This window comes from Neophocaena asiaeorientalis, unplaced genomic scaffold (assembly GCF_003031525.2).
Source record: "Neophocaena asiaeorientalis asiaeorientalis breed wild unplaced genomic scaffold, Neophocaena_asiaeorientalis_V1.1 scaffold648, whole genome shotgun sequence".
Classification (NCBI taxonomy): Eukaryota; Metazoa; Chordata; class Mammalia; order Artiodactyla; family Phocoenidae; genus Neophocaena; species Neophocaena asiaeorientalis.
In genome coordinates this window covers 2978151-3004355 of record NW_020172781.1, presented here as the reverse complement: position 1 = coordinate 3004355, position 26205 = coordinate 2978151, and the positions used below count along the sequence as shown (strand labels likewise).

Here is a 26205-nt window from a genome sequence, read left to right as displayed (position 1 = left end):
GAGTTCCCGAAAGCCGTGTGGCACGGAAAAAAAAAAAAAAAAAGAGGTGTTGAACTATATACAATGCAGTTCTGGTTTGATATTGACCAAGATTTCCTAATCTCTGATTCAGTGTACTTTCTACTATTTCTTTTCTAATGGATTGTACAGTTGGAGCATATTTTATCTTCTCATCGGCTCTCCTGGGCCTGTTAGCTTTTGGTAAATGATTGATTTCTTCTGTTCCAGTTCAGTGAAGTGGCATAAGGGTGCTGTGGCTGTATTGAGTTAATTCTCTCTGACCAGCTCTGGCTTTCCTATAACTAGCCAAACATCTGAAACAGAACATCTAGGCAATTTCTGACCAATTTTGGGAGGAGGCACTAATGCCTCGACAGATCAGCACAGTCAACCTATCTTGTCAAGAGAAGTTTCTGCCTTATCAAACATATTTATCCATAGGAAAGTATCAAAAATGAGGTTCTGAAACCTTGCCAAGTGGAGAGATAAACTGAATCCACTTTCAGGACTAGGAAGAAGCAACTCTTGGTATAGGATACAAGATTAACATACAGAAATCTGTTGCATTTCTTTACACTAACAATGAAGTATCGGGAATTCCCTGGCAGTCCAGTGGTTAGGACTCTGCACTTTCATTGCTGAGGGCCTGGGTTCAATCCCTGGTCAGGGAACTAAGATGCCAGAAGAAACACGTGGACATAAATAAATAAATAAATAAATAAATAAATAAAGTGTTCATCTGTTTAAAAAAAAAGCAATGACGTATCAGAAAGAGAAAGTAAGAAAACAATCCCGTTTAAAGTCACATCAAAAAAAAATAATAAAATACTTAGGAATAAACCTGACCAAGGAGGTGAAAGACCTATATACTGAGAATTATAACACACTGATAAAGGAAATTGAAAATGATTCACAGAAATAGAAAGATATCACATGTGCTTCAATTGGAAGAACTAATATTGTTCAAATGGCCATACTACCCAAAGCAATCTACAGATTTAATGCAATCCCTATCAAATTACCCATGACATTTTTTACAGAACCACAACAAATAATCCTAAAATTTCTATAGAACCACAGGAGACCCAGAATTGCCAAAGGAATCCTGAGGAAAAAGAACAAAGCTGGAGGCATAACCCTGCCAGACTTCAGAAAATACTACAAAGCTATAGCAAACAAACAGTGTGGTACTGGCACAAAAACAGATGTATGGATCAATGGAACAGAATAGAGAGCCCAGAAATAAACCAACACACCTACAGTCAATTAATCTTCAACAAAGGAGGCAAGAATATACAATGCAGTGTATAATTCAGCCAGTGGTGTTGGGAAAGCTAGACAGCCCACATGTAAATCAGTGAAGTCAGAACACTCCCTTACCCCCTACACAAAAATAAACTCAAAATGTCTTAAAGACTGAAATATCAGATATGACACCATAAAACTCCTGGAAGAGAACATAGGCAAAACATTCTCTGACATATATCCTAACAATGTTTTCTTAGGTCAGTCTCCCAAGGCAAAAAAAAATAAAAACAAAAAGTAAACAAATGGGACCTAATCCAACTTAAAACCTTTTGCACAGCAAAGGAAACCATAAACATAAAGAAAATACAACCCACAGAATGGGAGAAAATATTTGCAAATGATGCGACTGACAAGGGATTAATCCAAAATATACAAACAGCTCATAGAACTCAACAGCAAAATACCAAATAACTCATTCAAAAAATGGGCAGAAGACCTAAATAGACATTTCCCCAAAGAAGACACACAGATGGCCAACAGGCACATGGAAATGTGCTCAACACTGCTAATTATTAGAGAAAAGCAAATCAAAACTACAATGAGGTACCACCTCACACAGATCAGAATGGCCATCATTAAAAAGTCAACAAATAACAAATACTGGAGAGGGTACGGAGAAAAGTGAACCCTCCTACACTGTTGACGGGAATATACACTGGTGCAGCCGCTATGGAAAACAGTATGGTGGTTCCTTAAAAAACTAAAAACAGAGTTGCCATATCATCCAGCAATCCCACTCCTGGGCATATATCTGGACAAAATCACAGCAACACTATTTACAATAGCCAAGACATGGAAGCAACCTAAATGTCCATTGACAGATGAATGGATAAAGAAGATGTGGTATATATACACAATGGAATACTACTCAGTCATAAAAAAGAATAAAATAATGCCATTGGCAGCAACGTGGATAGACGTAGAGATTATCTTACTAAATGAAGTAAGTCAGAAGGAGAAAAACAAATACCATATGATACCAAATTTGTGTGGAATCTAAAATGACACAAATGAACTTATTTATGAAAGAGAAATAGACTCATACACATAGAAAACAAACTTATGGCTACCAAAGGGGAAAGGGGGTGGGGGAGGGATAAATTAGGAGTTTGGGAATAGCAGATACAAACTACTGTATATAAAATAGATAAACAACAAGGCCCTACTATATAGCACAGGGAAGTATATTCAATATCCTGTAATAAACCATAATGGAAAAGAATATGAAAAAGAATAGGTATATACATGTATAATGAATCACTTTGCTGTACAGCAGAAATTAACACAACACTGTCAATCAACTATACTTCAATTTTTTTAAAAAAGAGAACATTGGACAACAACAACAAAAAAGAAAAGAGCCACGTAAAATAGTATTTTTTTTCCCTCCAAACTGGCAGAATTTATCAGGAGGAAATGCAACGGGGAATATTAAAAGTTTTACTTTAATCTGGAAGAACCTGGACATTTTTTCTTTTCTAAAGAATAATTTAGACATTTACTAAGAATTATTTATATAGTATATTCTCCTGAATCTGCCAAGTTAACCCTGAATATCAAAAGGCTGAAGTTTTTTAGCATAATCTCAGTCCCTGAGCTTTATTTATGACATCTGTACCAAGCACCTGTGATTTAAAAAACACTTGATATTACAATAATAACAGAATGAATCCTGGCCTAATAAACATCACATAGGTGGTTAAAAAATACACTTTATAGGGTTTCCCTGGTGGCTCAGTGGTTGCGAGTCCGCCTGCTGATGCAGGGGACACGGGTTCATGCCCTGGTCTGGGAAGATCCCACATGCCACGGAGCGGCTGGGCCCGTGAGCCATGGCCACTGAGCCTGCATACCACAACTACTGAAGCCCGTGCGCCTAGAGCCTGTCTCCGCAACAAGAGAAGCCATAGCAATGAGAAGCCTGCACACTGCAACGAAGAGTAGCCCCCACTCGACACAGCTAGAAAAATCTTGCGCGCAGCAACGAAGATCCAATGCCAAAATAAATAAATAAATAATTTTAAAAAACCCACACACGGGGGCTTCCCTGGTGGCGCAGTGGTTGAGAATCTGCCTGCCAATGCAGGAGAAACAGGTTCGAGCCCTGGTCTGGGAAGATCCCACATGCCGCGGAGCAACTAGGCCCGTGAACCACAACTACTGAGCCTGCGCGTCTGGAGCTTGTGCTCCGCAACAAGAAAGGTCATGACAGTGAGAGGTCCACACACCACAATGAAGAGTGGCCCCCACTCGTTGCAACTAGAGAAAGCCCACGCACAGAAGCAAAGACCCAACACAGCCAAAAAAAAAAAAAAAACACACACACACGTGTTTAAAAAAATAAATAAATTTATATAAGATAGGTAACATATTAGTACATGGATTTCATACCACTAACTACATATTAGTATTTTCCTACTACATTGAAACAAATTTCCCCTCTAGTAACAAATCCCAGAGGAAGCATCCAGCAGTGAGTACAGACTGCATATTAACCTCTACTTTTTTCACATCCCAAGTCTCAGAAACATTATATACTGATGGTACTATGTGGGTGAATCCATTGATAAAATCTATGAAAGATATATAACTCATATATAATCATATGTAGTATTTCCAAAAGTTAATGTTTATTAATGTAATAAAAAACATGCAATAATCTCAAAAGATGTAGAAATATATTCCATTACATGGAAATATGGTCACACTATGTTGAATAATAAAAGCAGGTTACCAAAAGTATTAATGTGTTATTTGTTCTAAAATGCATATACCTAAAGAGAAGAAGACTGGAAATATATAATATACATAAAATATTAAAGAATGATTATATCTGGGTGATTTTAATTATCTTTCTGCTTCTCTGAATTTCCCAAATTTTCTGTAATAAATAAGTAGTTTTTTAATGGGGAAAAACAATAAAAGCTATTGTTTCAAAGTGTAACAATAAACAAAAGGGTCCTACTTCCCAGGATGGATTATCTTTGCTTCTTATTTAAATAAGCGTGTGCCTTTCGTACAAGGTATATCACAATCTAGTAGCACTCACCTGTCCAACTGCTTGCAAGTTATAGCAGACGATGTCCTTATTGGCTGCTGAAGTTCCATAGAGAAGTGCCTCAATGAGCCAGTATATCCCCAGGAGGAGGTCAGAGAAGCTCAGATAAACGAGTGGCCTTATCTGTAAAGGAATAAAATTCATAATTTCAAAAATGATATAGACAGGAGAATGTAACAATTAATTACTTTTATGTTTTACCCTTCTAGAAGAAATCTGGACATAATTTTTCTGGGGCCTCTGCTATTGGTTGACTGGGGAATATAAAGGAATACTCCAGGTAGGAAGTAACCTGTAATCACAACTATCCCAACTGTTCTGGAACCAGACTATTCATGGAAGTATTAGCATTGGAAATTCTTCCTCAAGGAAAGAGTGAAAAGATGAGAAATTCTGTGATGGAGACATACCACAAATGGGAAATTTTAAGTGCTCTAGCTGCACAGTCAACATCTTCTAACAATAAGAAATGAGGGGCTTCCCCAGTGGCGCAGTGGTTGAGAGTCCACCTGCCGATGCAGGGGACACGGGTTCGTGCCCCGGTCCGGGAAGATCCCACATGCCGTGGAGCAGCTAGGCCCGTGAGCCATGGCCGCTGAGCCTGCGCATCCGGAGCCTGTGCTCTGCAGTGGGAGAGGCCACAACAGTGAGAGGCCCGCGTACCGCAAAAAAAAAAAAAGAAAAGCAATGAGATTATCACCTGAGTGTTTTAGGATATGGTTGAGAACTCAAAGAAAATGAAAACAGGTTTTTTAAAAATCTTCATGAGTTTAATTTGCATTTTTCTTTTTTTCTTTATTGAAGTATAATTGGTAAATAAAACTGCAAGATAAAGTGTATGTGATGATTTGATGTACATATACATTGTGAAAGGATTTCCCTCAAGTTAATGAACACATCCATCACCTCACATATTTACCTTTTTGCATATGTGTGTGAGAACATGTACGTTCTATTCTCTGAGCAAATTTCAATTGTACAATAGTGTTATCAACTATTATCAACTATTATTATCAACAATAATATCAACTATTATCTAGTACATAACATGGTGATGTTATGTACTAGATCTTAAGACCTTATTCATTTTACAGGTTTTCATATCAATGAAAGTCAAGGTGGAGAAAAATATCAGCATGAATTGTATATGTTGTCTTTCAATTTCTATCTACATTGCTGAAGTATGTCTTTCTCATTTTCTAATATCCTTCTCCTTTTGGCCTCCCCAATCCCACTTTCCTGATAATAGTTTTGGTCCCTCTGTAGAGAAAATTATAATATGTTTATTGAAAGATACCAAAGATCTAAGGTAAAGAAATATACCATGCTCATGGACTGTAAGATCCAATGTTATGAAAATGTCAGTTCTCCTTAAAGTGATACACAGATTAAATGCAATCTCAATTATGTATCAACATATCTTCTTGTGGAATTTGACAAAGTTGGCTCTAAATCTGATACTGAAATACAAAATATCAAGTTAATTATGACACTCGAAGAAAAAGGAGAAGGAGGACTTGTCCTACACATACCAAAACAATATAAAGCTGGACACGATATAAAGCAGATGCAGTGGTACTAGCCCAGAGATGGACAAATAGACCAATGGAACAGAATAGAGAGCCCAAAACAAGCCTAAGCATATATAAATAAATGTTTTTTTAAAAATAAGTTTATTTATTTTTGGCTGCACATGGGCTTTCTCTAGTTGCAGCAAGTAGGGGTTACTCTTCATCACAGTACGTGTGCTTCTCATGTGGTGGCTTTTCTTGTTGCGGAGCATGGGCTCTAGGTGGGTGGGCTTCAGTGGCTGTGGCACGTGGGCTCAGTAGTTGTGGCTCACGGGCTCTAGAGCGCAGGCTCAGTAGTTGTGGCGAACAGGCTTAGTTGCTCCGTAGCATATGGGATCTTCCCAGACCAGGGTTCAAACCCATGTCCCCTGCATTGGGAGGTGGATTCTTAACCACTGCGCCACCAAGGAAGCCCCTAGAAACTATTGATATATGATAGAGGTGGCTTTTTAGATGAATGGAGAAAGAACAGTCTTTTCAAAATGTGATACTAGAATAACTGGGTATCCATATGGATAAAAATTAAATTGGGCCCCTACTTTCTACCTCACACGCTCAAAAATCGGCCCCAAGTAGTTTAAAGGCCTAAACGTGAAAGACAACATTTATAAAAGTTTTTTTAAGATAATATAGGACAATGTCTTTAATTACTGGTTAGGGCAAGTTTTTCCTAAGCAAAACACAAAAAGATCTAAAAGAAATAGTTGAAAAATTTGCCCACATTCAAATGAAAAATGTCTCTGTCAGAAGACACCATAAAGAAAGTGAAAAGACATGCCACAAAGTGGGAGAAGATATTTGTTAACACATATGACTAACAAAGGACCAGTATCCAAACAATATTAAAAACAAAGCACGGACTTCCCTGGTGGTCCAGTGGTTAAGAATCCGCCTGTCAATGCAGGGGACATGGGTTTGAGCCCTGTTCTGGGAAGATCCCACATGCCGCAGAGCAACTAAGCCCGTGTGCCACAACTACTGAGCCTGTGCTCTAGAGTCCATAAGCCACAACTACTGAGCCCACGTGCCACAACTACTGAAGCCCGCACACCTAGAGTTTACGCTCCGCAACAAGAGAAGCCACTGCAATGAGAAGCACGTGCACCACAGTGAAGAGTAGCCCCCGCTCGCCGCAACTAGAGAAAGCCCGCGGGCAGCAACAAAGACCCAGCGTAGCCAAAAATAAATAAATAAATAAATTTTACTTTTAAAAAACAAAGCAAACAAAAACTCTTACAAAGCAATAAGAAAAACCAATAGAAAAAAAATGGACAAAAGATTTGAACAGGTACTTAAGAAATCCAAATGGCTGTAAAAATGTGAAAATATGCCTGACCCCATTAGTAATCAAGGAAATTAAAAAATTAAAACTATAAGGAGACCAAAAGTCAATAAATCAATCAATCTACAATGGGATGAAAATTACACACCCATGGCAAAAATTTTTAAAGTCTGACAATATCAAATATTAACAGGAACATGAAGCAATAGGACATTTCATACACTGCTGGCACAATTATTTGGAAAAAGTCTGGCACTATCTAGGGGATATGAATATCCTATATTCTGTTATTAGGTAAAATCACTAGAGAAATTTTTGCATGTGTGCATCAGAAGACATGTAAAAAGACTGTTTATAGCAGCACAGATAGATATATTGTGGTATGTTCATAATATAGAATGCTAAGCATCAGTGAAAAAGAAATGAACCAGAGCTGTACACAACGCCATGGACAAATCTCAGAAGTGATACTGAGGGAAAAAAGCAAATCACAAAGCAATACATACCAAAAAATAGTATTATCCCATTTATGTCAAGTTCAAAAATGCAAAACTAAATTGTTTAGGGATATATACATTACTGGTAAAACTATACATAAAAGCCAAGAAATGATTAAGCAAAAATCCGGATAGTGGTTACTGCTAGAGGTGAGGTTGTGATTGGGAAGGAGCACAGTAGGAATGTTTGGGGATATGAGCGATTCCTATTTCTTGTCCCAGGTTTTGTTTATAGCCATCCATTATATAGCACACTTGAGTTTTATGCCTTCTAAACCATGGCTGGTATATCTCACAGTAAAAAAGTAAAGTTAAAAATTTTTGGTGCCCCCACCACTGGGTCCACAGGCTGGCCCGGTCCCTGGGATGTGCCCCCCCTGCAAAAAAATTACTAAGTTATCAACAGATACTACCTAATATAAGAACTAATCTCCTCAACTGTACAAAAGGGAATTTTTCTCATACTTTTCTTCCAAATGAGAGGAAAGTTAAGATGCTAATACCTTGCTAATAGGGGTAAATGGTCAAGCTGCTTTGGCTAACACAAACAAAAACAAGTGAAATAATATTTTAAACTGTATTTACTAAATATCAGATACAATTATTTTAACAACATATATTCTTTGCTACAAGGAAGCCTGTTAAGGTTCCAGCCAGGTGGCATATTCATAGATTTTACTGGTCTATGACCTATCACAAGTTTATAACTGTTAATGGGTAAAAAATTAAAACTGAATACAAAATAAACTCTGGAGCAGAAAGGCGGCCAAGCAGCTTTTGTGAGCAAGAACATAAGTATGGTCATTGAGTCAATAAATAGCCTTATATATAGGGAACTGTTGGCCATTAAAACACACCTAAGGCCTTTGGCACAGAAATAAAGGATAAAAAGAGGTTTATATACTTTCACTCATGGTTGGAAAATCATGAGTTCTAGTAACAGGAGATAAAATCAATCAATTAAACAACAAAACTTAACTGAGCACCCAGTATTGAAATTAAAAAAGATTCACCCCTTCTATGTTTAACAAGATATTGTGTCAAAGGTAATACAGAGAAATGTATGATACAGGTCATGCTTTAAGAAAAATACAAACAATCAAAAATTTTTAAAAAGGGACTTCCCTGGCAGTCTAGTGGTTAAGACTCCGTGCTTCCACTGCAGGGGGCACAGGTTTGATCCCTGGCTGGGGAACTAAGATCCCACATGCTGTGCAGCGCAGCCAAAAAATTTTTTTTTTAATAAAAAAATTAGGGGGCTTCCCTGGTGGCGCAGTGGTTGAGAGTCCGCCTGCCGATGCATTAAATACAATCAGCATAGTGCATGGTAATAAGAAGAAAAAGCTTAAGACATGATCCTAAATATGAAAGCAAAAACTTTAAATATATTTGTACTTGTCTCATTTAAATCAAGAGCAAAGTAAGGTGCAGGGACGGAATGCACTGTGTGAAAGGCTTTCCCTAAGGAGGTTCTGGGTCCAGGTCTAACCTGGTAAGGTAAAACACCTAAAGCAACTCATATTTATACTCTTCCAAAACCCTGCTTCCTGATATTTCTAGTGAAATCAAGTTACAAAGAATATCAAAAGTGACCTTCACAAGGAAATGAAGTGCACTTCACGCAAGTGCAGCAAAGTATATCTGCCTCGTGTTTTTTTTTTTTTAACACTGGCTGGCCCGGGTTACTTTCTTCTCTCTTAAGGTTGCCTCTCTGAGTTACTCTGAGTTACTGTCTAATCAGCTAGTCCCCTCAAAGATTTCCCATGAATTTCTCCAATTTACTATAATCATTAATTTAATAATTTTTGTCTTTTTCAGATTATGCCTTCCATGTGTTTATGCTGTTAAAAATGTTATTTGATGAAGAAATAAAGGAAAACGGTGGAGCATGGCTGACATTTTTAAGCTGGAAAAATTGGAATCCTCCCTACGCCAAAAAAGCAGAATGTGTAGGAACCACTGAATTAATGATTACTAAGGTCCTTCAGGCTCTGGTTATGTGAAAGGTATGAGAACCGAAGCCAGAGAAATTAAAGGTCACATCCCAGGCCAAACCAGACCCTACATCTTTATAAAGCTCTAACCCACTGTTATGGCAGAGGTCACCCTAGAGCAGTGGTTTTCAACCAGGAGTGACTGCCTCTCTCAGAAGACATTTGGCAGTATTTGAAGATATTTTTGGTTCTCACAACTGGGTGAGGAAGGTTGCTGCTACATCTATTGGGTAAAGTCTGCTAAATATCCTAAGATGCAGGACAGCCACCCATAACAAATAACCATCTAGCCCAAAAGGTCAGTAGTACTGAGAATCTCTGCTTACCTCTCTCCACAACGTAACTTATACTTTATTAACTTAACCACATCTGAACTCAAATTTCAACAAACATTCAGGAAAGAAACATTAGGGAAATCCACATCACAGGAAGATGTGTGGCCTAAGATTACTTTGGCAGGCAATTGGCAATACAGTATCAAGACTTCTACTTTCTAGTTTTACTTACATAGTCACATTCTACCTCTGAAATTCAAAATTCTCTTTTCATTAGACATTATATTTCAGTGGTTTAAAAGTGTATGTGAGAAGAAGCTTTGGAAAAAGACAAGTCTGCCTCAACTTCTAGCTCTAACACTTACTAGCTATGAGACCTTAGCCATAGCTAAGCTAAATGTGTCATTTTCCACTTTACAAAAGCTCTCTCATACATGTCCTAAACTACATTTTGCTTAATTTTGTGCCACTTGGCCTGATTAGAAAAACAGTTTTGTTACATTTTTCTTAAAATCTTTTTTTTTGAGGGGGAGCACACCATGCAGCTTGTGGGACCAGGGATTGAACCTGGGCCACAGCAGTGAAAGCCCAGAATCCTAACCACTAGGTCACCAGAGAACTCCCTGATTGATTTTTTTTTTAATACCTTAAGTATATACTATTTTTATTTGTCAATTATACCTCAATAAAAGGAAGCTTTTTGATTTGACTTTTTTGGTATGAATAGTTTTACATAGGATGTATTTTTGTTCTATTTTCACCATTAAATTGTAATTGCCTAGAAAGCCAGAACAGCAAAATAAATACCTTTTGTATAGCAGTGTTTGAACTACTTCCAGCCCCACCAGCAATTTTACCAAGATATGAACATCAGAAAACTCACCTCTAGGCAGGACCCTACCATGCTTAGAATGAATATAGGCTTCAAACAATACTCTGTTTCTTTGACTTTAATAATTAATGCATACCTCCAAAAAATCTACATTTATCCACTAATCCACATTTAGTCAATTCCTCAGTATTAAAAATTATAATTAAAATAACTACCTAAAAGAAAAGGGAGACCTTTGGGGCAATGTCTAAAATATCTCAATGTATTATATCAAAATGACAAATTTACAAGCAATTCATAGCATTATTCCATCATTTATAGGGGACGCCTTTCTTTTTTATTTCAAAGGCTAAGTCACAAAAAGTTCAAATCCAACACAGAAAGAGACTGCTCACCTCTGGAGATTTCTGTATGTTCTGGAATACAGCATAGGCAATAAGTGAACTTGAACCTATAACACTGGCAGAGATAAAAGACTATCATTAAACAGGACAATTGGGGCTCCTTTGTTTTTGCTACTTTTCTTTACAGCTTTATTGACATATAATTGATGTAAAATAAACTGCACAAATGTTTTAAAAATATGGAATGCTTCACGAATTTGTGTGTCATCCTTAAGCAGAGGCTAAGCTAATCTTCTCTGTATCATTACAATTTTTAGTATACGTGCTACCAAAGTGAGCACTTCACAACTGATTTTGCAAATCAATCCTGTTGACCAAATTGTCCTTTGATTTTCAGATGTTACCCTTCAATCTGGTTTTTTTTTGTTATTATTGTTGTTGATGTTATTACATTTTATTAATCAGATAATGTCAACATGGTAAAGAACAGCATTTCTAACTAATGAGTAAAAGCAAATCCCCAGGGAAAAAAAAATATATATAGACACTTCAGAATTCTCCAGTTTTGCTTGTCTCCAGTTTTGCTAGTTGTACTAGTTCAAACAGTCACATTACATGAGGTTAAATAAACTTACCTCAGAGTAGCCATAACAAACTGTATCCACTGTATTGCAGGAAATAACTAAATAAAAAGAGAAAGTAAGAATAAAATTAAGCCTTTTAAATTTAATATTCAACCTTTCTCTAATTTCACTGTTTGTTAACTATCTGTGCAAAGCACAGACTCTTCAGTGCCTAATCAAAACACACTACAAGACTGAGAATGAGTAAAAAGGGTGAATAGACCCCTGGAAAGCCAGGGTGGCTCCTTTATTCCTCCCTTATTGCTACATTGCTGGGAAACCGTAAGATAAAAAGAACAGACAGGTGGATAGAAAATGACTGAAGGAAAAAAAGAGAGTTGGATGAGAAAATTAATAAAGGGAAGAATAAAATGGAAAAGAGGTAGAAAAAGTTAAATTTTAAGAGAGAACAGACAGATATGTGGAAAGAATGGGTAACAGTAAAGGCAAACAAATACTAAATAAAGTTAACTGACAGAGAGCTAGACAGACAGAAAAAACAGAATAGTAAGCAACAGGGGAAAAGGAAGAAGAAAAGTTAGTATGGAAAGAGATGCTGTGAGTGAAAAATACAGAACAGGGAGGAAGGAAGGGGGATCGAAAAACGAAGAAAGGGGCTGCTTCTAGTCTCACCAAGTTCCAATTATCCTCCAAAATGCTAGCCTCCAGTAGGCAGGCCATACGGACTTCAGCCTCAGCTAAATTCAAGCAGCCTGATCCTTCCTGGTCAGGTTCTGAATCCCAAGCAGTAAACAGGTAGCTCCACCCTTAACCCAGCTGGGCTCCTCCCTACCCAATCCTGCCCCGTATCTTGAGGGCAAGGAGAGAAAGTAGCGACAAGTGGAGGAGAAAGCCAAGCAGAAAGAACAAAAATAGAAAGAGCAGGTGACAAGGAAACAAAGTTCTAAAAAGCATTAGGAATTGTAAAAAGGGGCAAGATGTAGGACTAATAAAAAGTACAGAGAATGAGTTACCATGAAAAGGTAAATAGAGCTGCAAGAGAGAAATAGAATAGAAAAAAGGGAGAGAAAAATAGGGAAGAAGGGAGGTCTGTTTGAAACCTGTCCTGTTTAGGGACAGAAGCCTGTGTTGGGGAAGACAGACTATATATTTACTCAATCAGTAAGTTTTTAGTAATATCTGGAAAAGGCGTGAAGAGAAAGCGTTATTAATATCTCATAATACGAATGTTTTCTTAAATATTCTGTACCAAAATTCCCACCATAAATATAATAAATGTAATATTATATAATATTTGTAATATTATATTTGTAGTAATATTACATTTATAAATGTAAATATATTACTAAATTATACAATTCATTGAATATGCTTATGTTTATATATCAACTTTGTGTAAAATGCTGTGTTACGGAAAATATAAAGACAAAAAAGATCAGACCCAGACTTCCAGGAGCTTATAATATAGTAGGAAAAATAGCTTGAATACCAAATCTCAAATAATCTGTACACAAAAATAATATACACTGATTGGCATTTGAACATTATTTGGAAGAACTGATAAAATTTGGACAAAAACTGGGGGAAGGAGAAAGCAGAAGGAAGAACATTTCATTTACATAACCATTTATCTTTCATCTAACCATACACTCATACATTTTACAAATATTTATTGATAACATAAATTAGATCATTTGCATGGCTTGAGTAATTTAAATATATTATTCATTTATTCATATGAAATTAAGAATATCATGTGCAGTGGAATACAGGACATTGTTAAGTAGAGGTAGGCTCTAATCACTTTGCTTACATTATTAGATAAACAAATTAAAATACCAGTATATTTCTGGATCAGAAATCCCTACCATAAAATCTTAGGGAGTCTTTTGAGGCCTCTAATCATATGTCTATCTAATAAGGGTGAGGGGACTAATGACAGTCTCACCAAGTGATAAGAGAATGCTTTTGGACAAAGGACTCTTGTCTCAGTCAAGAACAAATCTCAGATTGTTCAGAGAACAACCATGGCAAATCAGTCTGCTGCTCTTGACAAGAGAACTTTTCTCTTTTGGCATCTATTCTAAAATGTCTTATGCCACCAACCAACATTTGGGGGTTTACTTTTCTATTTTTCTCTCTAAATTAAGCCCCTCTCTTCTGTATATTTAGCACTGTTCCCCCTTGAAGTGTCTTTGGAATCATAATTCTCCCATTTCTTTTTCTACAAGGGCTAACCCAAGCCCAAATGATGAACTGGGTGATATTTATTTTCAGTTTTGTCTGTTCTTTTTACTTAGCTCCTTAGCAAGCTCAAACACATCTCAGTTCTCAATGTAATGGGCTACTACTATATATTACATATCAATTTCAGTTAACAGATATTCATTAAACTTCTACCATGAGCGAGTTACTGCAGTGGATACAAAGTCAAGAAAAACACCTATGTAGTAAAGTATTTTAATTTAAGTAAAAATAGTACTTAAAGAAAATTTCTAGTAATAATAGCTACCAATCATCAAGTGCTTTCTCTGTAAGCATTTTAATCCTCAACACAACCTTTGAGGTAATAAGTATTATTCTTATTTAACAGATGAAGAAACTGAGGCTTAAAGAAGTTGTGTCACTTTCCCTCTGGTTACAGAATTATCAAGTGGTAACACCAACATTCAAACTCAGTCAGTCTGATCATAGTTCTCACTCTTAACACATACAGTACTCTTAACAGGAAACTGGTTAATGGGAAAACAGGTTAAGGTAATTTAAAAAATTAATGGGACATCAAAAGAATTATTAGGCAATTGCTTCTTAGATATGACAACAAAAGCACAAACAACAAAAGAAAAAAATAGATAAATTGGTCTTCAAAATTAGAAACTTTACTGCTTCAAAGGATACCATCAAGAAAGTAAAAAAGAAAACCCGCAGAATAGGAGAAAGTATTTGTAAACCATATATCTAATGAGGGACTTTTATGTAGAATATATAAAGAATTCCTACAACTCAATAACACAACCCAATTTAAAAATGGGCAAAGGTTTGTTTTTTCGTTTTTTGTTTTTTTGGCTGCACCTCACGTCTTGTGGGATCTTAGCTCCCCGACCAGAGATCGAACCCGGGCCCTGGCAGTGAAAGCATTAAACCCTAACCACTGGACCGCAAGGGAATTCCCGGGCAAAGGTTTTAAATTAGAGATTTCTCCCCAAAATAATACGAATAACTAATACACATGAAAAGATGATCAACATCATAAGCCACCAGGGAAATACAAATTAAAATCACGAGATGACATTTCACACCTACTAGGATGGCTATAATAAAAATACAATAGCAAGTGAATGTTGAGAAATAGGAAACCTCATACACTGCTGTGGAAATATAACATATTGCAGCCACTGGTCAGGGAACTAAGATCCCACATGCCGCGGGGCAACTAAGTCCATGCGCCACAACTACTGAGCTTGTGCGCCTCAACTACAGAGCCCACGTGCTCTGGAGCCTGCGCCACAACTAGAGAAGAGAAAACCCGCACACCACAACTCGAGAGAAGCCAGCATGCCACAACAAACAGCTCACGTCGCAATGAGCGCCACAACGAAAGACCCCACGTGCTGCAAGGACGATCCCAGGTACCGCAACAAAGATCCAACGCAGCCAAATAAATTAATTATTTTTAAAAATGTCCCAAACAGGCAAATTTACAGTGACAGAAAGTAGATTAGTGTTGCCTAGAGCTAGAAAGGTAGTTTGGGAGGGAATGGGGAGTGACTGCTAATGGGCACAAGCTTTCTTTTTAGGATGATAAAAATATTCTAAAATTAGATAATGGTGCTGGTTGTACAATTCTATGAATATACTGGAAACCACTGAATTGTACACTTTAAAAGGATGAATTGTATGGTACGTAAATTATATCTTAATAAAGCTGTTATCCAAAAAAATGACGTTTGGGACAAAAGCAAGGAAGGATATATCCCATTGCTGAAACTCATGGTATAGTGATTAATGGATAACATGTTTCTCTCTCCTACTGAAAAGAATAATATTTAGAATAAAAAGTGTAAAACATTGTAAGAGGGAACTGAAGATAAAGATTGTAAGAGAGCATCTGACTGCTCTAAATGAATACAGCACTCCTGGCCTGAACAAATTACACTCCAGGGCTTTGGTAAAACTTGCAGGTTAACCCAATAAACCATTGAATGAAATCTGAGAGTTCATGTAAAACTGGAAAAATTGCTAGAAATTGCAGAAATTGCTACAAGTTGTAGAAAGCTGTTGATAACTAAACACTTTTTATAAGGAGAAAGGATAGTAGAATCTGCAAAGATCTTAGTATTTATCTCAGACAAGATTCTAGAATGAACTATCCAAAAGATGTGTTTTTATCAATTTATTTATATTTGGCTACATTGGGCCTTTGTTGTTGGGTCTTACTTGATGCACACGGGCTTTCTCTAGTTGTGGCAAGTGGGGGCTACTCTTCGATGCAGTGCACAGGTTTCTTATTGCAGTGGCTTCTCTTGTTGCAGAGCTTGGGCTCTAGGCGCGCGGGCTTCAGAAGTTGTGGCACGTGGGCTCGGTAGTTGTGGCTCGCGGGCTCTAGAGCACAGGCTCAACAGTTGTGGCACACGGGCTTAGCTGCTCCACAGCATTTCAGATCTTCCTGGACCAGGGCTCAAACCCGTGTCCCCTGCATTGGCAGGCAGATTCTTAACCACTGTGCCACCAGGGAAGTCCCAAGATGTGTCTTTAAAGAATTAGAAAAAAGTAACCATTAATTCAACGTGGATTTATAAAAAAAAATCATGCCAGACTAACCCCATTCTCTTTTTGGACAGAATTACTAGACACAGTGTATATGGTATTTTGACAAAACATTTTGTGAGAAATTTCATGATATAAAAATAAGAAAATATATTGGGAATTCCCTGGTGGTCCAGTGGTTGGGACTCCGCACTTTCACTACTGGGGCCCGGATTCGATTCCTGGTCGGGGAACTAGGATCCCATAGGCCGAGCAGTGTGGCCAAAAGAAAAAAAGAAAGAAAGAAAAGAAAAGAAAATGTAGACCAAGTAGAAGCACAATTAAGGGCATTTCTAAATAAACCTAAGGTAGTGCTAACTAATTGATAAATATCAACTTAAAAATGGCTTCTAAAAAAAAAATGGCTTCTAGTGGAGTGAACCAGAATTCTGACTTGACACTGTTCTGTAAAACATTTTCATCAATAACTTGAAAGAAAATACAGTGAGCATATTTATCAAATATGTGTGTTACTTATCTATTGCATCATAACAAATGTCCACAAATTTAGCAGCTTAAAACACACGTATTATCTCACAGCATCTGTGAGTTAAGAGTTCACGAATAGCTTAGTTGGGTCTTCTGCTTCAGTGTCTCTCACAAGGTTATGACCAAGATGTTGACCAGGGCTGGGTCTCGTCTGAAGGCTCAAATGGAGAAGGATCTGCTTCCAAGTTCATACAGTTGTTGGCCTAATTCCGTTCCTTGAGGGTTGTGGGCCTGAGGGCCTCAGCTCCTAACTAACTCTTGGTGCAAGGCTACACTCAGTTCTTTGCCATGTGGATTTCTGCAAGATGACCTCCTAGCGACATGGAAGTCTCAATCTTATGTAAGCAAACGACTGAAGTGACATACCATCACCTTTCCTGTATTCTACTCATCATAGATCTTGTCAACACTCAAGTGGAGAGGATTACACAACAGTGTGAATACCAAGAGGCAGGCATCATTGGGGGCTATCTTAGTGTCTGCCCACCACTGTGTGTTTATCCAACATGTCAAATACTTTTCCAATTCAGATAATTTGCAATAGCTCTTCCCTCTCTGGAATGCTCTTCCCCCAGATAATCACATGACTAGCTCCTTCTCATCCTTCAAGCATCAGGTCAAATGTCATCACCTCAGAGATGTAACATTTATTTAAATTCCAAAATATCTTGTTTGTTTGTGTGCCTATTTCTCCTTACTAGACTGTAACTTCCTTGGGGCCAGGCAACTTATCTGTCTCATTAACCTCAATATCTCTAGTGCCTAAAAGTGACTAAAATAGGCATTCAGTATTTATTGAATGAATGTACGAAAGTTGTGAGGGATAGATCTTATACTTTAGAATAATGAGTTTTATTTTATAATAATATAAAAGTTAATAGAAATAAATGTAAGTATACTGCACTTGGGTCTAAAATATCAACTGGACAGAGATTAGGATGAAATGGTAACCCAATCCCATTTACCATCACATCAGAAAGAATAAAATACCTAGGAATAAACCTATCTAAGGAGGCAAATGACTTGTACTCTGAAAACTAAAAGACAATGATGAAAGAAATCGAAGATGACACAAACAGATGGAAAGTTGTACCGTGTTCTTGGATTGCAGGAATCAATACTGTTAAAATAAGCATACTACCCAAGGCAATCTACAGATTCAGTGCAATCCCTATCAAATTACCAATGGCATTTTTCACAGAACTAGAACAAATTTTTTTTTAATTTGTATGGAAATACAAAAGACCCCGAATAGCCAAAACAATCTTGAGAAAGAAAAACTAAGCTGGAGGAATCATGCTCCCTGACTTCAGACTATATTACAAAGCTACCATCATCAAAACAATATGGAACAAAAAAGACACACTGATCAATGGAACAGGACACAAAGACCAGAAATAAACGCATGCACTTATGGTCAATTAATCTATGACAAAGGAGGCAAGAATATACAATGGAGAAAAGACAGTTTCTTCAATAAGTGGTATTGGGAAAACTGGACAACTACATGTAAATCAATGAAATTAGAACATTCTCTAACACCATACACAAAAGTAAATTCAAAATGGATTAAAGACCTAAATGTAAGACTAGATAAACTGGACAGCTACATGTAAATCAATGAAATTAGAACTTTCTCTAACGCCATATACAAAAGTAAATTCAATATGGATTAAAGACCTAAATGTAAGACTAGATACTACAAATGCTGGAGACAGTGTGGAGGAAAAGGAATCTTCCTACACTGTTGGTGGGAATGTAAATTGGTGCAGCCACTATGGGGAACAGTACGGAGGTTCCTTAAAAAACTAAAAATAGAGTTACCATATGATCTAGGAATTCCACTCCTAGACACATATCCAGAGAAAACTCTAATTCGAAAAGATACATGTACCACAATGTTCATAGCAGTGCTGTCTACAATAGTCAAGACATGGAAGCAACCTAAATGTTCATCGAGGGATGAATGGATAAAGAAGATGTGGAATATGTATACAATGGAGTATTAGCCATAAAAAAGAATGAAATAATGCCATTTGCAGCAACATAGATGGACCTAGAGACTATCACACTAAGTGAAGTCAGACAAAGACAAATATATGATACCACTTATATATGAAATCTCAAAAAATGATACAGGGACTTCCCTGGCGGTCCAGTGGTTAAGACTCCATGCATCCACTGCAGGGGGAATGGGTTTAATCCCTGGTTGGGGACTAAGATCCCACATGACGTGACGTGCAGCCAAAAAAAAAAAAAAAAGATACAAATGAACTTATTTACGAAACAGAATTACACAGGCATAGAAAACAAATTTATGGTTACCAAAGTAGAGAGAGGGGAGAGGGATAAATTAGGAGTTTGGGATTAACATATACACACTACTATATATAAAATAGGTAAACAACAAGGTTCTACTGTATAGCACAGGGAACTATATTTAATATCCTGTAATAATCTATAATGGGAAAGAATCTGAAAAAGAATCACTTTGTTGTACACCTGAAACTAACACAACATTGTAAATCAACTATACTTCAATAAGAAGAGAGCAAAATTTTTTTAGAAAAGAAAAAGTTAGCAACATTTTACTTTAAAAATCTAGTCATTCTATCCAATAAATATGTAATGTGAGCCATATATGTAACTTAAAAGTTTCTAAAAAACTTTTAAAAAAGTAAAAAGAAACAGGTAAAATTAATTTTAATAATATATTTTATTAACCCAAATATTTAAAATTTTGTCATTTCAACATACAATCAATATAAAAATCACTGCAATATTTCACTTTCTTAATTTTGTACTTTGTAATTCAGGGTGTATTTTACACTTATGTCTCAATTCTGGTTAGCCACATTTCAAGAGCTCAGTAGCTACATGTAAATTTATTTATTTATTTATTTCTGCATTGGGTCTTCGTTTCTGTGCACAGGCCTCCTCTAGTTGTGGCAAGCGGGGGCTACTCTTCATTGCGGTGCACAAGCTTCTCATTGTGGTGGCTCCTTTTGTGGCAGACCACAGGCTCTAGGCCCGTGGGCTCAGTAGTTGTGGCTCACAGGCTCTAGAGCACAGGCTCAGTAGTGGCACATGGGCTTAGCTGCTCCACGGCAGCTAAGATCCTGGGAAGATCCGGGGATCTTCCTGGACCACGGCTTGACCCATGTCCACTGCATTGGCAGGCAGGTTCTTAACCACTGTGCCACCAGGAAAGTCCTACATGTAATATTATAAGTGGCATTTTTATTTACAACTAGATTGTAGAGGCTCTTGCATTTGAATTTTATCCTGCAGAGGTGCCATTATAAACTTCTGAGCAAATAAATGACATGACATAATTACCATATAACTCGTCCTTAGTGAGTATGTAGTATATGCCAGGCCCTATTCTAAATGCTTCCTATACATTAATTTAATCCATTCACAATCCTATGAAGCAAGTATTATTATTATCCTTTTACATGATACTATCATGAGTAACATGTTGGCAGTGTGCAGGATAGATTAAAAAGGGAAGAGACTGGCAAGAATTAGGTTATTTTTATTTACTTATTTACATCCCACTTTGACCTAGACAGTATTTCAGATGGCTTATGACAGTGCATAAGATAAGACAAAACAACATGAATTGAACATGGGACAAAAGAAGAAAGAAAAACATCTCTGCTGAAATGGTCTGATCCCTGGATGTTAAAATCTCTATGCATTTTTTTAATGTTACTTTATTGAAAAAACAATATTGAAATAAGAGAAATCTAAAGTAAAAAGTTTGCTGCAATCTCATCTAGTCAAAATGAGTTTTATTTTTGTTACTTTAAGTCTTTGTCCTTATGCATATTCGATTTTTACATGTTTGTAGTAATTCTATAGCTAGTATTTTATATTCTACATTTTTGCTCAACATTATTCCATAATAACCTTTTTTCCTTTTGTTAGAGTATTATTTTCTTTCTCTCCACTCCCCTGAACTGTAACCAATGCAAAAAGCCTGGTATATTTCTCTACATCATTCTCTATTCTCATTAAAACATATACAAATATATATATATATATATATATATATATATATATATATATATATATATGCTTCTATATACACACACACACACACACATATACAGAGGTTGTTGCAGTGGTATGGTAGGTTTTTTAAAATGGGATCATATATTTCTGTATACATTACTGTTCTCACCTGTTATTTCATGGATATCTCTCCACTTTAATATAAATAGTTCTAATCAATTTTGATAGCTGTATAGTATTCCACATAAGATAATTTATCCAGCAATTCCTCTCGTGATGGACATGTAGGCTTTTTTCAGGTTTTGTTTTTAATTTCCTTTATTTTTCGTTCTGCAAACAATTCTGTGGTAAACATCCCTACATCTCCGCATACATAATCTCCTTTGCTGATGTTTTTATTACTAAAAGACAGATTCCAGAATGGAATTCTTTTTGTTCCTCAAATATTTCAAGCTCTTTTTCATTCTGTATTATTTTATTGGTCACACCATGCAGCTTGGGGAATCTTAGTTCCCCCACTACAGATCGAATCCAGGCCCCCAGCAGTGGAACCACAGAGTCCTAACCACTGGACCGCCAGGGAACTCCCTCTTTCTCATTCTAGAACCTTTGCACATACTAGGGTTTTTTCCTAAAATGCTTCCTAACACATAGTAATGTGTAATTTAAATTTATTTATATAATTATTTAATGTTTGTTTCATCAATCAAGGGTAAGTTCCTTGAGAGCTGAATCCCATTCATGCTTTAGGTCTTATATCAGCTCAAATATAATTGTTTGTAGAGGTCTTCCATGCACCTCAATGCAAATTTATTCCCCCTATCATATTCTTTCATAAGCCCTCAACTTTTCTTTCTTAGAAATCATCACAATTTGTAATTATATATTTATTTGTATACTTATTTAATGTTGGTCTCTCCTCTAGGACTGCAGGGAGCACAACTATTTTGTTCACCAGTGTAACCCTTGCCTCCAGAAGAGTGTGTGGCGTGTAAAATATGTTCAGTAAATAGTTATTAAACATTGAAAGCTTCTTGGGACTTCCCTGGTGGTCCAGTGGTTAAGAATCTGCCTTCCAATGCAGGGGACACAAGTTCGATCTGTGCTTGGGGAACTAAGATCCCACATGCCATGGGGCAACTAAGCCCGCTCACCGCAACTACTGAGCCCGCGTGCTCTAGAGCCCGCACGCCACAACCAGAGAGCCTGAGCGCTCTGAAGCCCACATGCCGGAACTAGAGAGAAGCCCACAGGCGGCGATGAAGAGCCCGCATGCTGCAACAAAAGACCCCACGTGCCACAACTGAGACCCAATGCAGCCAAATAAATAAATAAAATATATTTTTTAATTGGTATGATGTGAATAATCCTGCTATTAAAAAATATTGAAAGCTTCTTAAAGGAGGATGGGGCTTGGAGAAAATCATACTGTGGAGTAAATTTTCCTTCTATAACACTTTTTTAATGTGAAATCTGCTTTAAGTGTTCATTAAGACATCTATGTCAAAAAAACTAGTGTTAATATCACCAAAACCTTGCAGGGGAAAAGCAATTAGCTCTAAGGGATGGGATAGCTCCAAAGTACAATATGTGATCTAAGAAGGGAATGCAGAAAGGACCAATGGAATTTTGAGAGACAGCTATGGAATAGTTCCTCTTCCATTGACTTGACTCATTTATTCACTGCACAAGAATGTACTGAGCATCTACCATGTGCCAGACACTGTTCTAGGTGCTGGGGATGTAACAGTGAACCAAAAAGACAAAACAAAAATAAAAACAAAAACAAACCCATCCCTCACGGGAAACAGATACTTAGAAAAATAAGCAGGGACTTCCTTAAGTGGTCCAGTGGTTAAGAATCCGCCTTCCAATGCAGGGGACGCAGGTTCAATTCCTGGTCGGGGAACTAAGATCCCACATGCCGTGGGGCAACTAAGCCCATGCGCTCTGGAGCCCGTGCACCACAACTAGAGAGCCCATGCGCCAAAACTACTGACCCGCATGCCCTGGAGCCCACAGCCCACAACTAGAGAGAAGCCCGCATGCCACAACGAAGAACCCACGTACCGTCACAAAAGATCCCGTGTGCCACAACTAAGACCCAATGCAGCCAAATTAATTAATTAATTTTTAAAAAGAAAATAAGCAAATTATACAGTATGTTAAGCTGAAGAGTGCTATGGAGAAAATAATAACAGAGAGAAGGGAGATGGAAAGCAGGAAGGTATCAGGGAGGAGCGATTTTTTTTTTAAGTATGGTCAGGGTAGATCTTAGGAAGCTGACATTGGGTCAAAGACTTGAAGGAAATGAAAGAGCCGGCCATATGAATATCTTGAAGAAAAGTGTTCTAGAGGGAGAAAGCCAGCACAAAGGCTCTGAGGCAGGAACATGCCTTGTGTATATGAGAAATAAAAGATGTCAGTGCGACTGGGGGCTCACCAGCTGGATGATGTTAGAAAAAAAGATGGGAGAATTTATGTATTAGTTGTCTTAGCAGACCATGCCATTTTCCTTCTCCCTTACTCCAGCTGCTACACCGAGTCATATGCACATTCAAGTAACATACCTTGCCACCTCCTCCTTCCTACCTCACCCAGGTGAGACTTTTGATTTTCCACAGCAGAGTCAACTGCGGGATTTTATGACTTCCTAAATATGGAGAGTTTTACTTGGCTTATTTGTGTAGATTGTTGTTGTCAAGGTCCTGAAGCCAAGAATCTAATTATACCATGAGGTAACTGACTGGGACCAGGGCACTATTAAAAGGCAGCATTAAGACAATTACTGCACTTTTGCAATTCATAACAAAAGTACCAATATTTCCCTTCCCTCTCCAACCAATCCACTTCTTGCACTTTTCTCAAAACCTACTTCTAAACTAATCATGACTAAAAAGTCACTCCTGATCAATCATAGTAACTACTGTAGATGTGCTCAATGCATTTATATACTCAGAAGTGGATAATAGCTCCTTATTGACTACAGGACAAAATAGCAATTTCCTAATTTGATTTTCAAGATTCTCCCCTACCTGGGCTTAAAACTGTCTTACTATCTACTGTTTTGAGAACTCCCTCAAGCAAGCCGGTCATTCCCCAAAACATCATGCTCTTTTCCACTTCTGCTCTTTTTTCACTTGTTCTCCACCTAAAATGTTCTCCGTTTCCACCTCCTACATGAAGCTTTCTTTAACCACCTTAGCTCACAGTAATTATCCCTTCTTCTAACTTCTATTCATTTGTCTATGTGGTGCATTTTCTTTAATAATTTATTAGGGCAAACTCAAAATAAATTTTTCTGAACCTTCCCAACACACACACACACTGGACTCTCAAAATTTCTATCTAAACTGGCTGCCCAAGATTGGCTATTATCTTTGATGACTACTTTATACATACATACATACCTACACACACATTTATTGGACACATGCAATGGTTAACTTGGTGCTAAGCCCCTTATAATGCATTATATAATTTATTCTCTTACCAGCATATCCATTTGTTCAAGTCTTGTGAATTCTACCGTATAAAAGTTTCTCAATCCCAACCTCACCTTTTCATCTTTTTTTTTTTTTTTTTTTTGCGATACGCGGGCCTCTCACTGTTGTGGCCTCTCCCGTTGCGGAGCACAGGCTCTGGACGTGCAGGCTCAGCGGCCATGGCTCACGGGCCCAGGTGCTCCGCGGCATGTGGGATCTTCCCGGACCGGGGCACAAACCCGTGTCCCCTGCATCGGCAGGCGGACTCTCAACCACTGCGCCACCAGGGAAGCCCTCATCTTTCTATTAGGTCCTATTACAGGACCTTAATCTCTCCCACCAAGACTACTGCAGTGAACCTCCCTGACCTCAGCTTTCTCCATTCCAATGCATCCCCTTTATTCCCGAGTGACAGCAAATCTAACATCACTCTCCTAGCTACAGCCTCTGGTGGCTCCAAACCCTTTAGCTTGATAAGACCCTTTACAACGTGCCCATTTACCTTTACAGATTCATCATGCTTTCCCCCTTGCTAGAGATATCCTTTGGTGTTTGCCCTGCAAACACCTCCTCTTCTTTCAAGATCCAGTTCAAAAGTCATCTCCCGTCTATAACTTTCCCTGACATTCCTGAGCAGGGCTGACTGAATCTCCATTTGTGCTTTCACGAGACTGTAATATAGTCTTATTTTCTACCGATTACACTGTAATGATTATATTGCTATTCCCACGTCTCCTTCCACCACTGAGTTTGTTCAGTACACTGCTATCTCTTTCCTCTTGATTCTGTATTACCGCAGGCAAAAACCAGGATCTGGTGTAAACTATCCTGAACAAACATCTGTTGAAGAGAATTACTAGGATTTAAAAAATATATATCTTCAGGGCTTCCCTGGTGGCGCAGTGGTTGGGAGGTGGCGCAGTGGTTGGGAGTCTGCCTGCCGATGCTGGGGACGCGGGTTCGTGCCCCGATCCGGGAGGATCCCACGTGCCGCGGGACGGCTGGGCCCGTGAGCTATGGCCGCTGGCCCTGCGCGTCGGGAGCCTGTGCCCCGCGGCGGGAGAGGCCGCAGCGGTGAGAGGCCCGCGTACTGCAAAAAAAAAAAAAAAAAAATCTTCAGAGAGCCCAGGACACAGCTCGACGGGTACTCAGCTTTCAGGGAAGCCTGTTTTTATAGGAGCCTGGAGCCTCCCTGGTGAGGCACTCACCACAGCGTAGGCCTCATATCGGACTGGGAAGCGGCAGGAGTGGCCCTGACTGCAATACTGACGAATAGCTGAGTCTCACTTACCAACTCGGGTCGTGGCTAAGGGAGGGAGAGGAGTATGACTGAGGGGTAGTAGCACAGTCAGACTGACAGACTAACCGAAGGTAGCAACAGGTCCCAACCGACTGCCTGACGGACCAAAGGCAGGAAGAAATGACGGCTGGCCTCGTCGTCTTCTTAAAAGATAGCCATCGAAGAACTGCAAGGACGCCGAGCACGCGCTTCCCGCCGCGGCTCACGCGGAGAAGGACGGGAAAAGAGCAGGCTGGCAGCAAGCCTCGCTGAGTGCGCGTGCGCGGCAGTCTCTCCTTCCTCCTCTTCTTCCTCCCCTCCCCCAGCCTCCCCGGCACTGCCGTCCAACCCCCACACTGCCACGCGGCCAGGCCCGCTCTC

The 26205-nt window shown here is 38.2% G+C and overlaps 1 protein-coding gene and 1 non-coding gene across 6 annotated transcripts in view; both read right to left on the bottom strand.

Moving 5' to 3' along the window:
* Positions 1 to 26083, bottom strand: part of TMEM116 (transmembrane protein 116) — a 181871-nt gene extending 155788 nt beyond the window's left edge. For 4 of the 5 annotated variants that reach the window (XM_024741500.1, XM_024741499.1, XM_024741501.1 and 1 more), the window contains exons 1-4: positions 12418 to 12498; positions 11797 to 11843; positions 11213 to 11276; positions 4358 to 4489 (exon numbers count right to left, since the gene is read on the bottom strand). In XM_024741500.1, the coding sequence (XP_024597268.1) occupies positions 4358 to 4489; positions 11213 to 11276; positions 11797 to 11843; positions 12418 to 12465 (291 nt within the window). In that variant the 5' untranslated portion in view covers positions 12466 to 12498. Of the gene's footprint in view, positions 1 to 4357; positions 4490 to 11212; positions 11277 to 11796; positions 11844 to 12417; positions 12499 to 25911 lie in introns of those variants that run through there. The other variant, XM_024741498.1, reaches the window with a different exon arrangement.
* Positions 11395 to 11502, bottom strand: LOC112397387 (U6 spliceosomal RNA). Its single transcript, XR_003002794.1, has one exon. It is a non-coding gene; the product is annotated as a U6 spliceosomal RNA (small nuclear RNA).
* Positions 26084 to 26205: the final 122 nt, after the last annotated feature.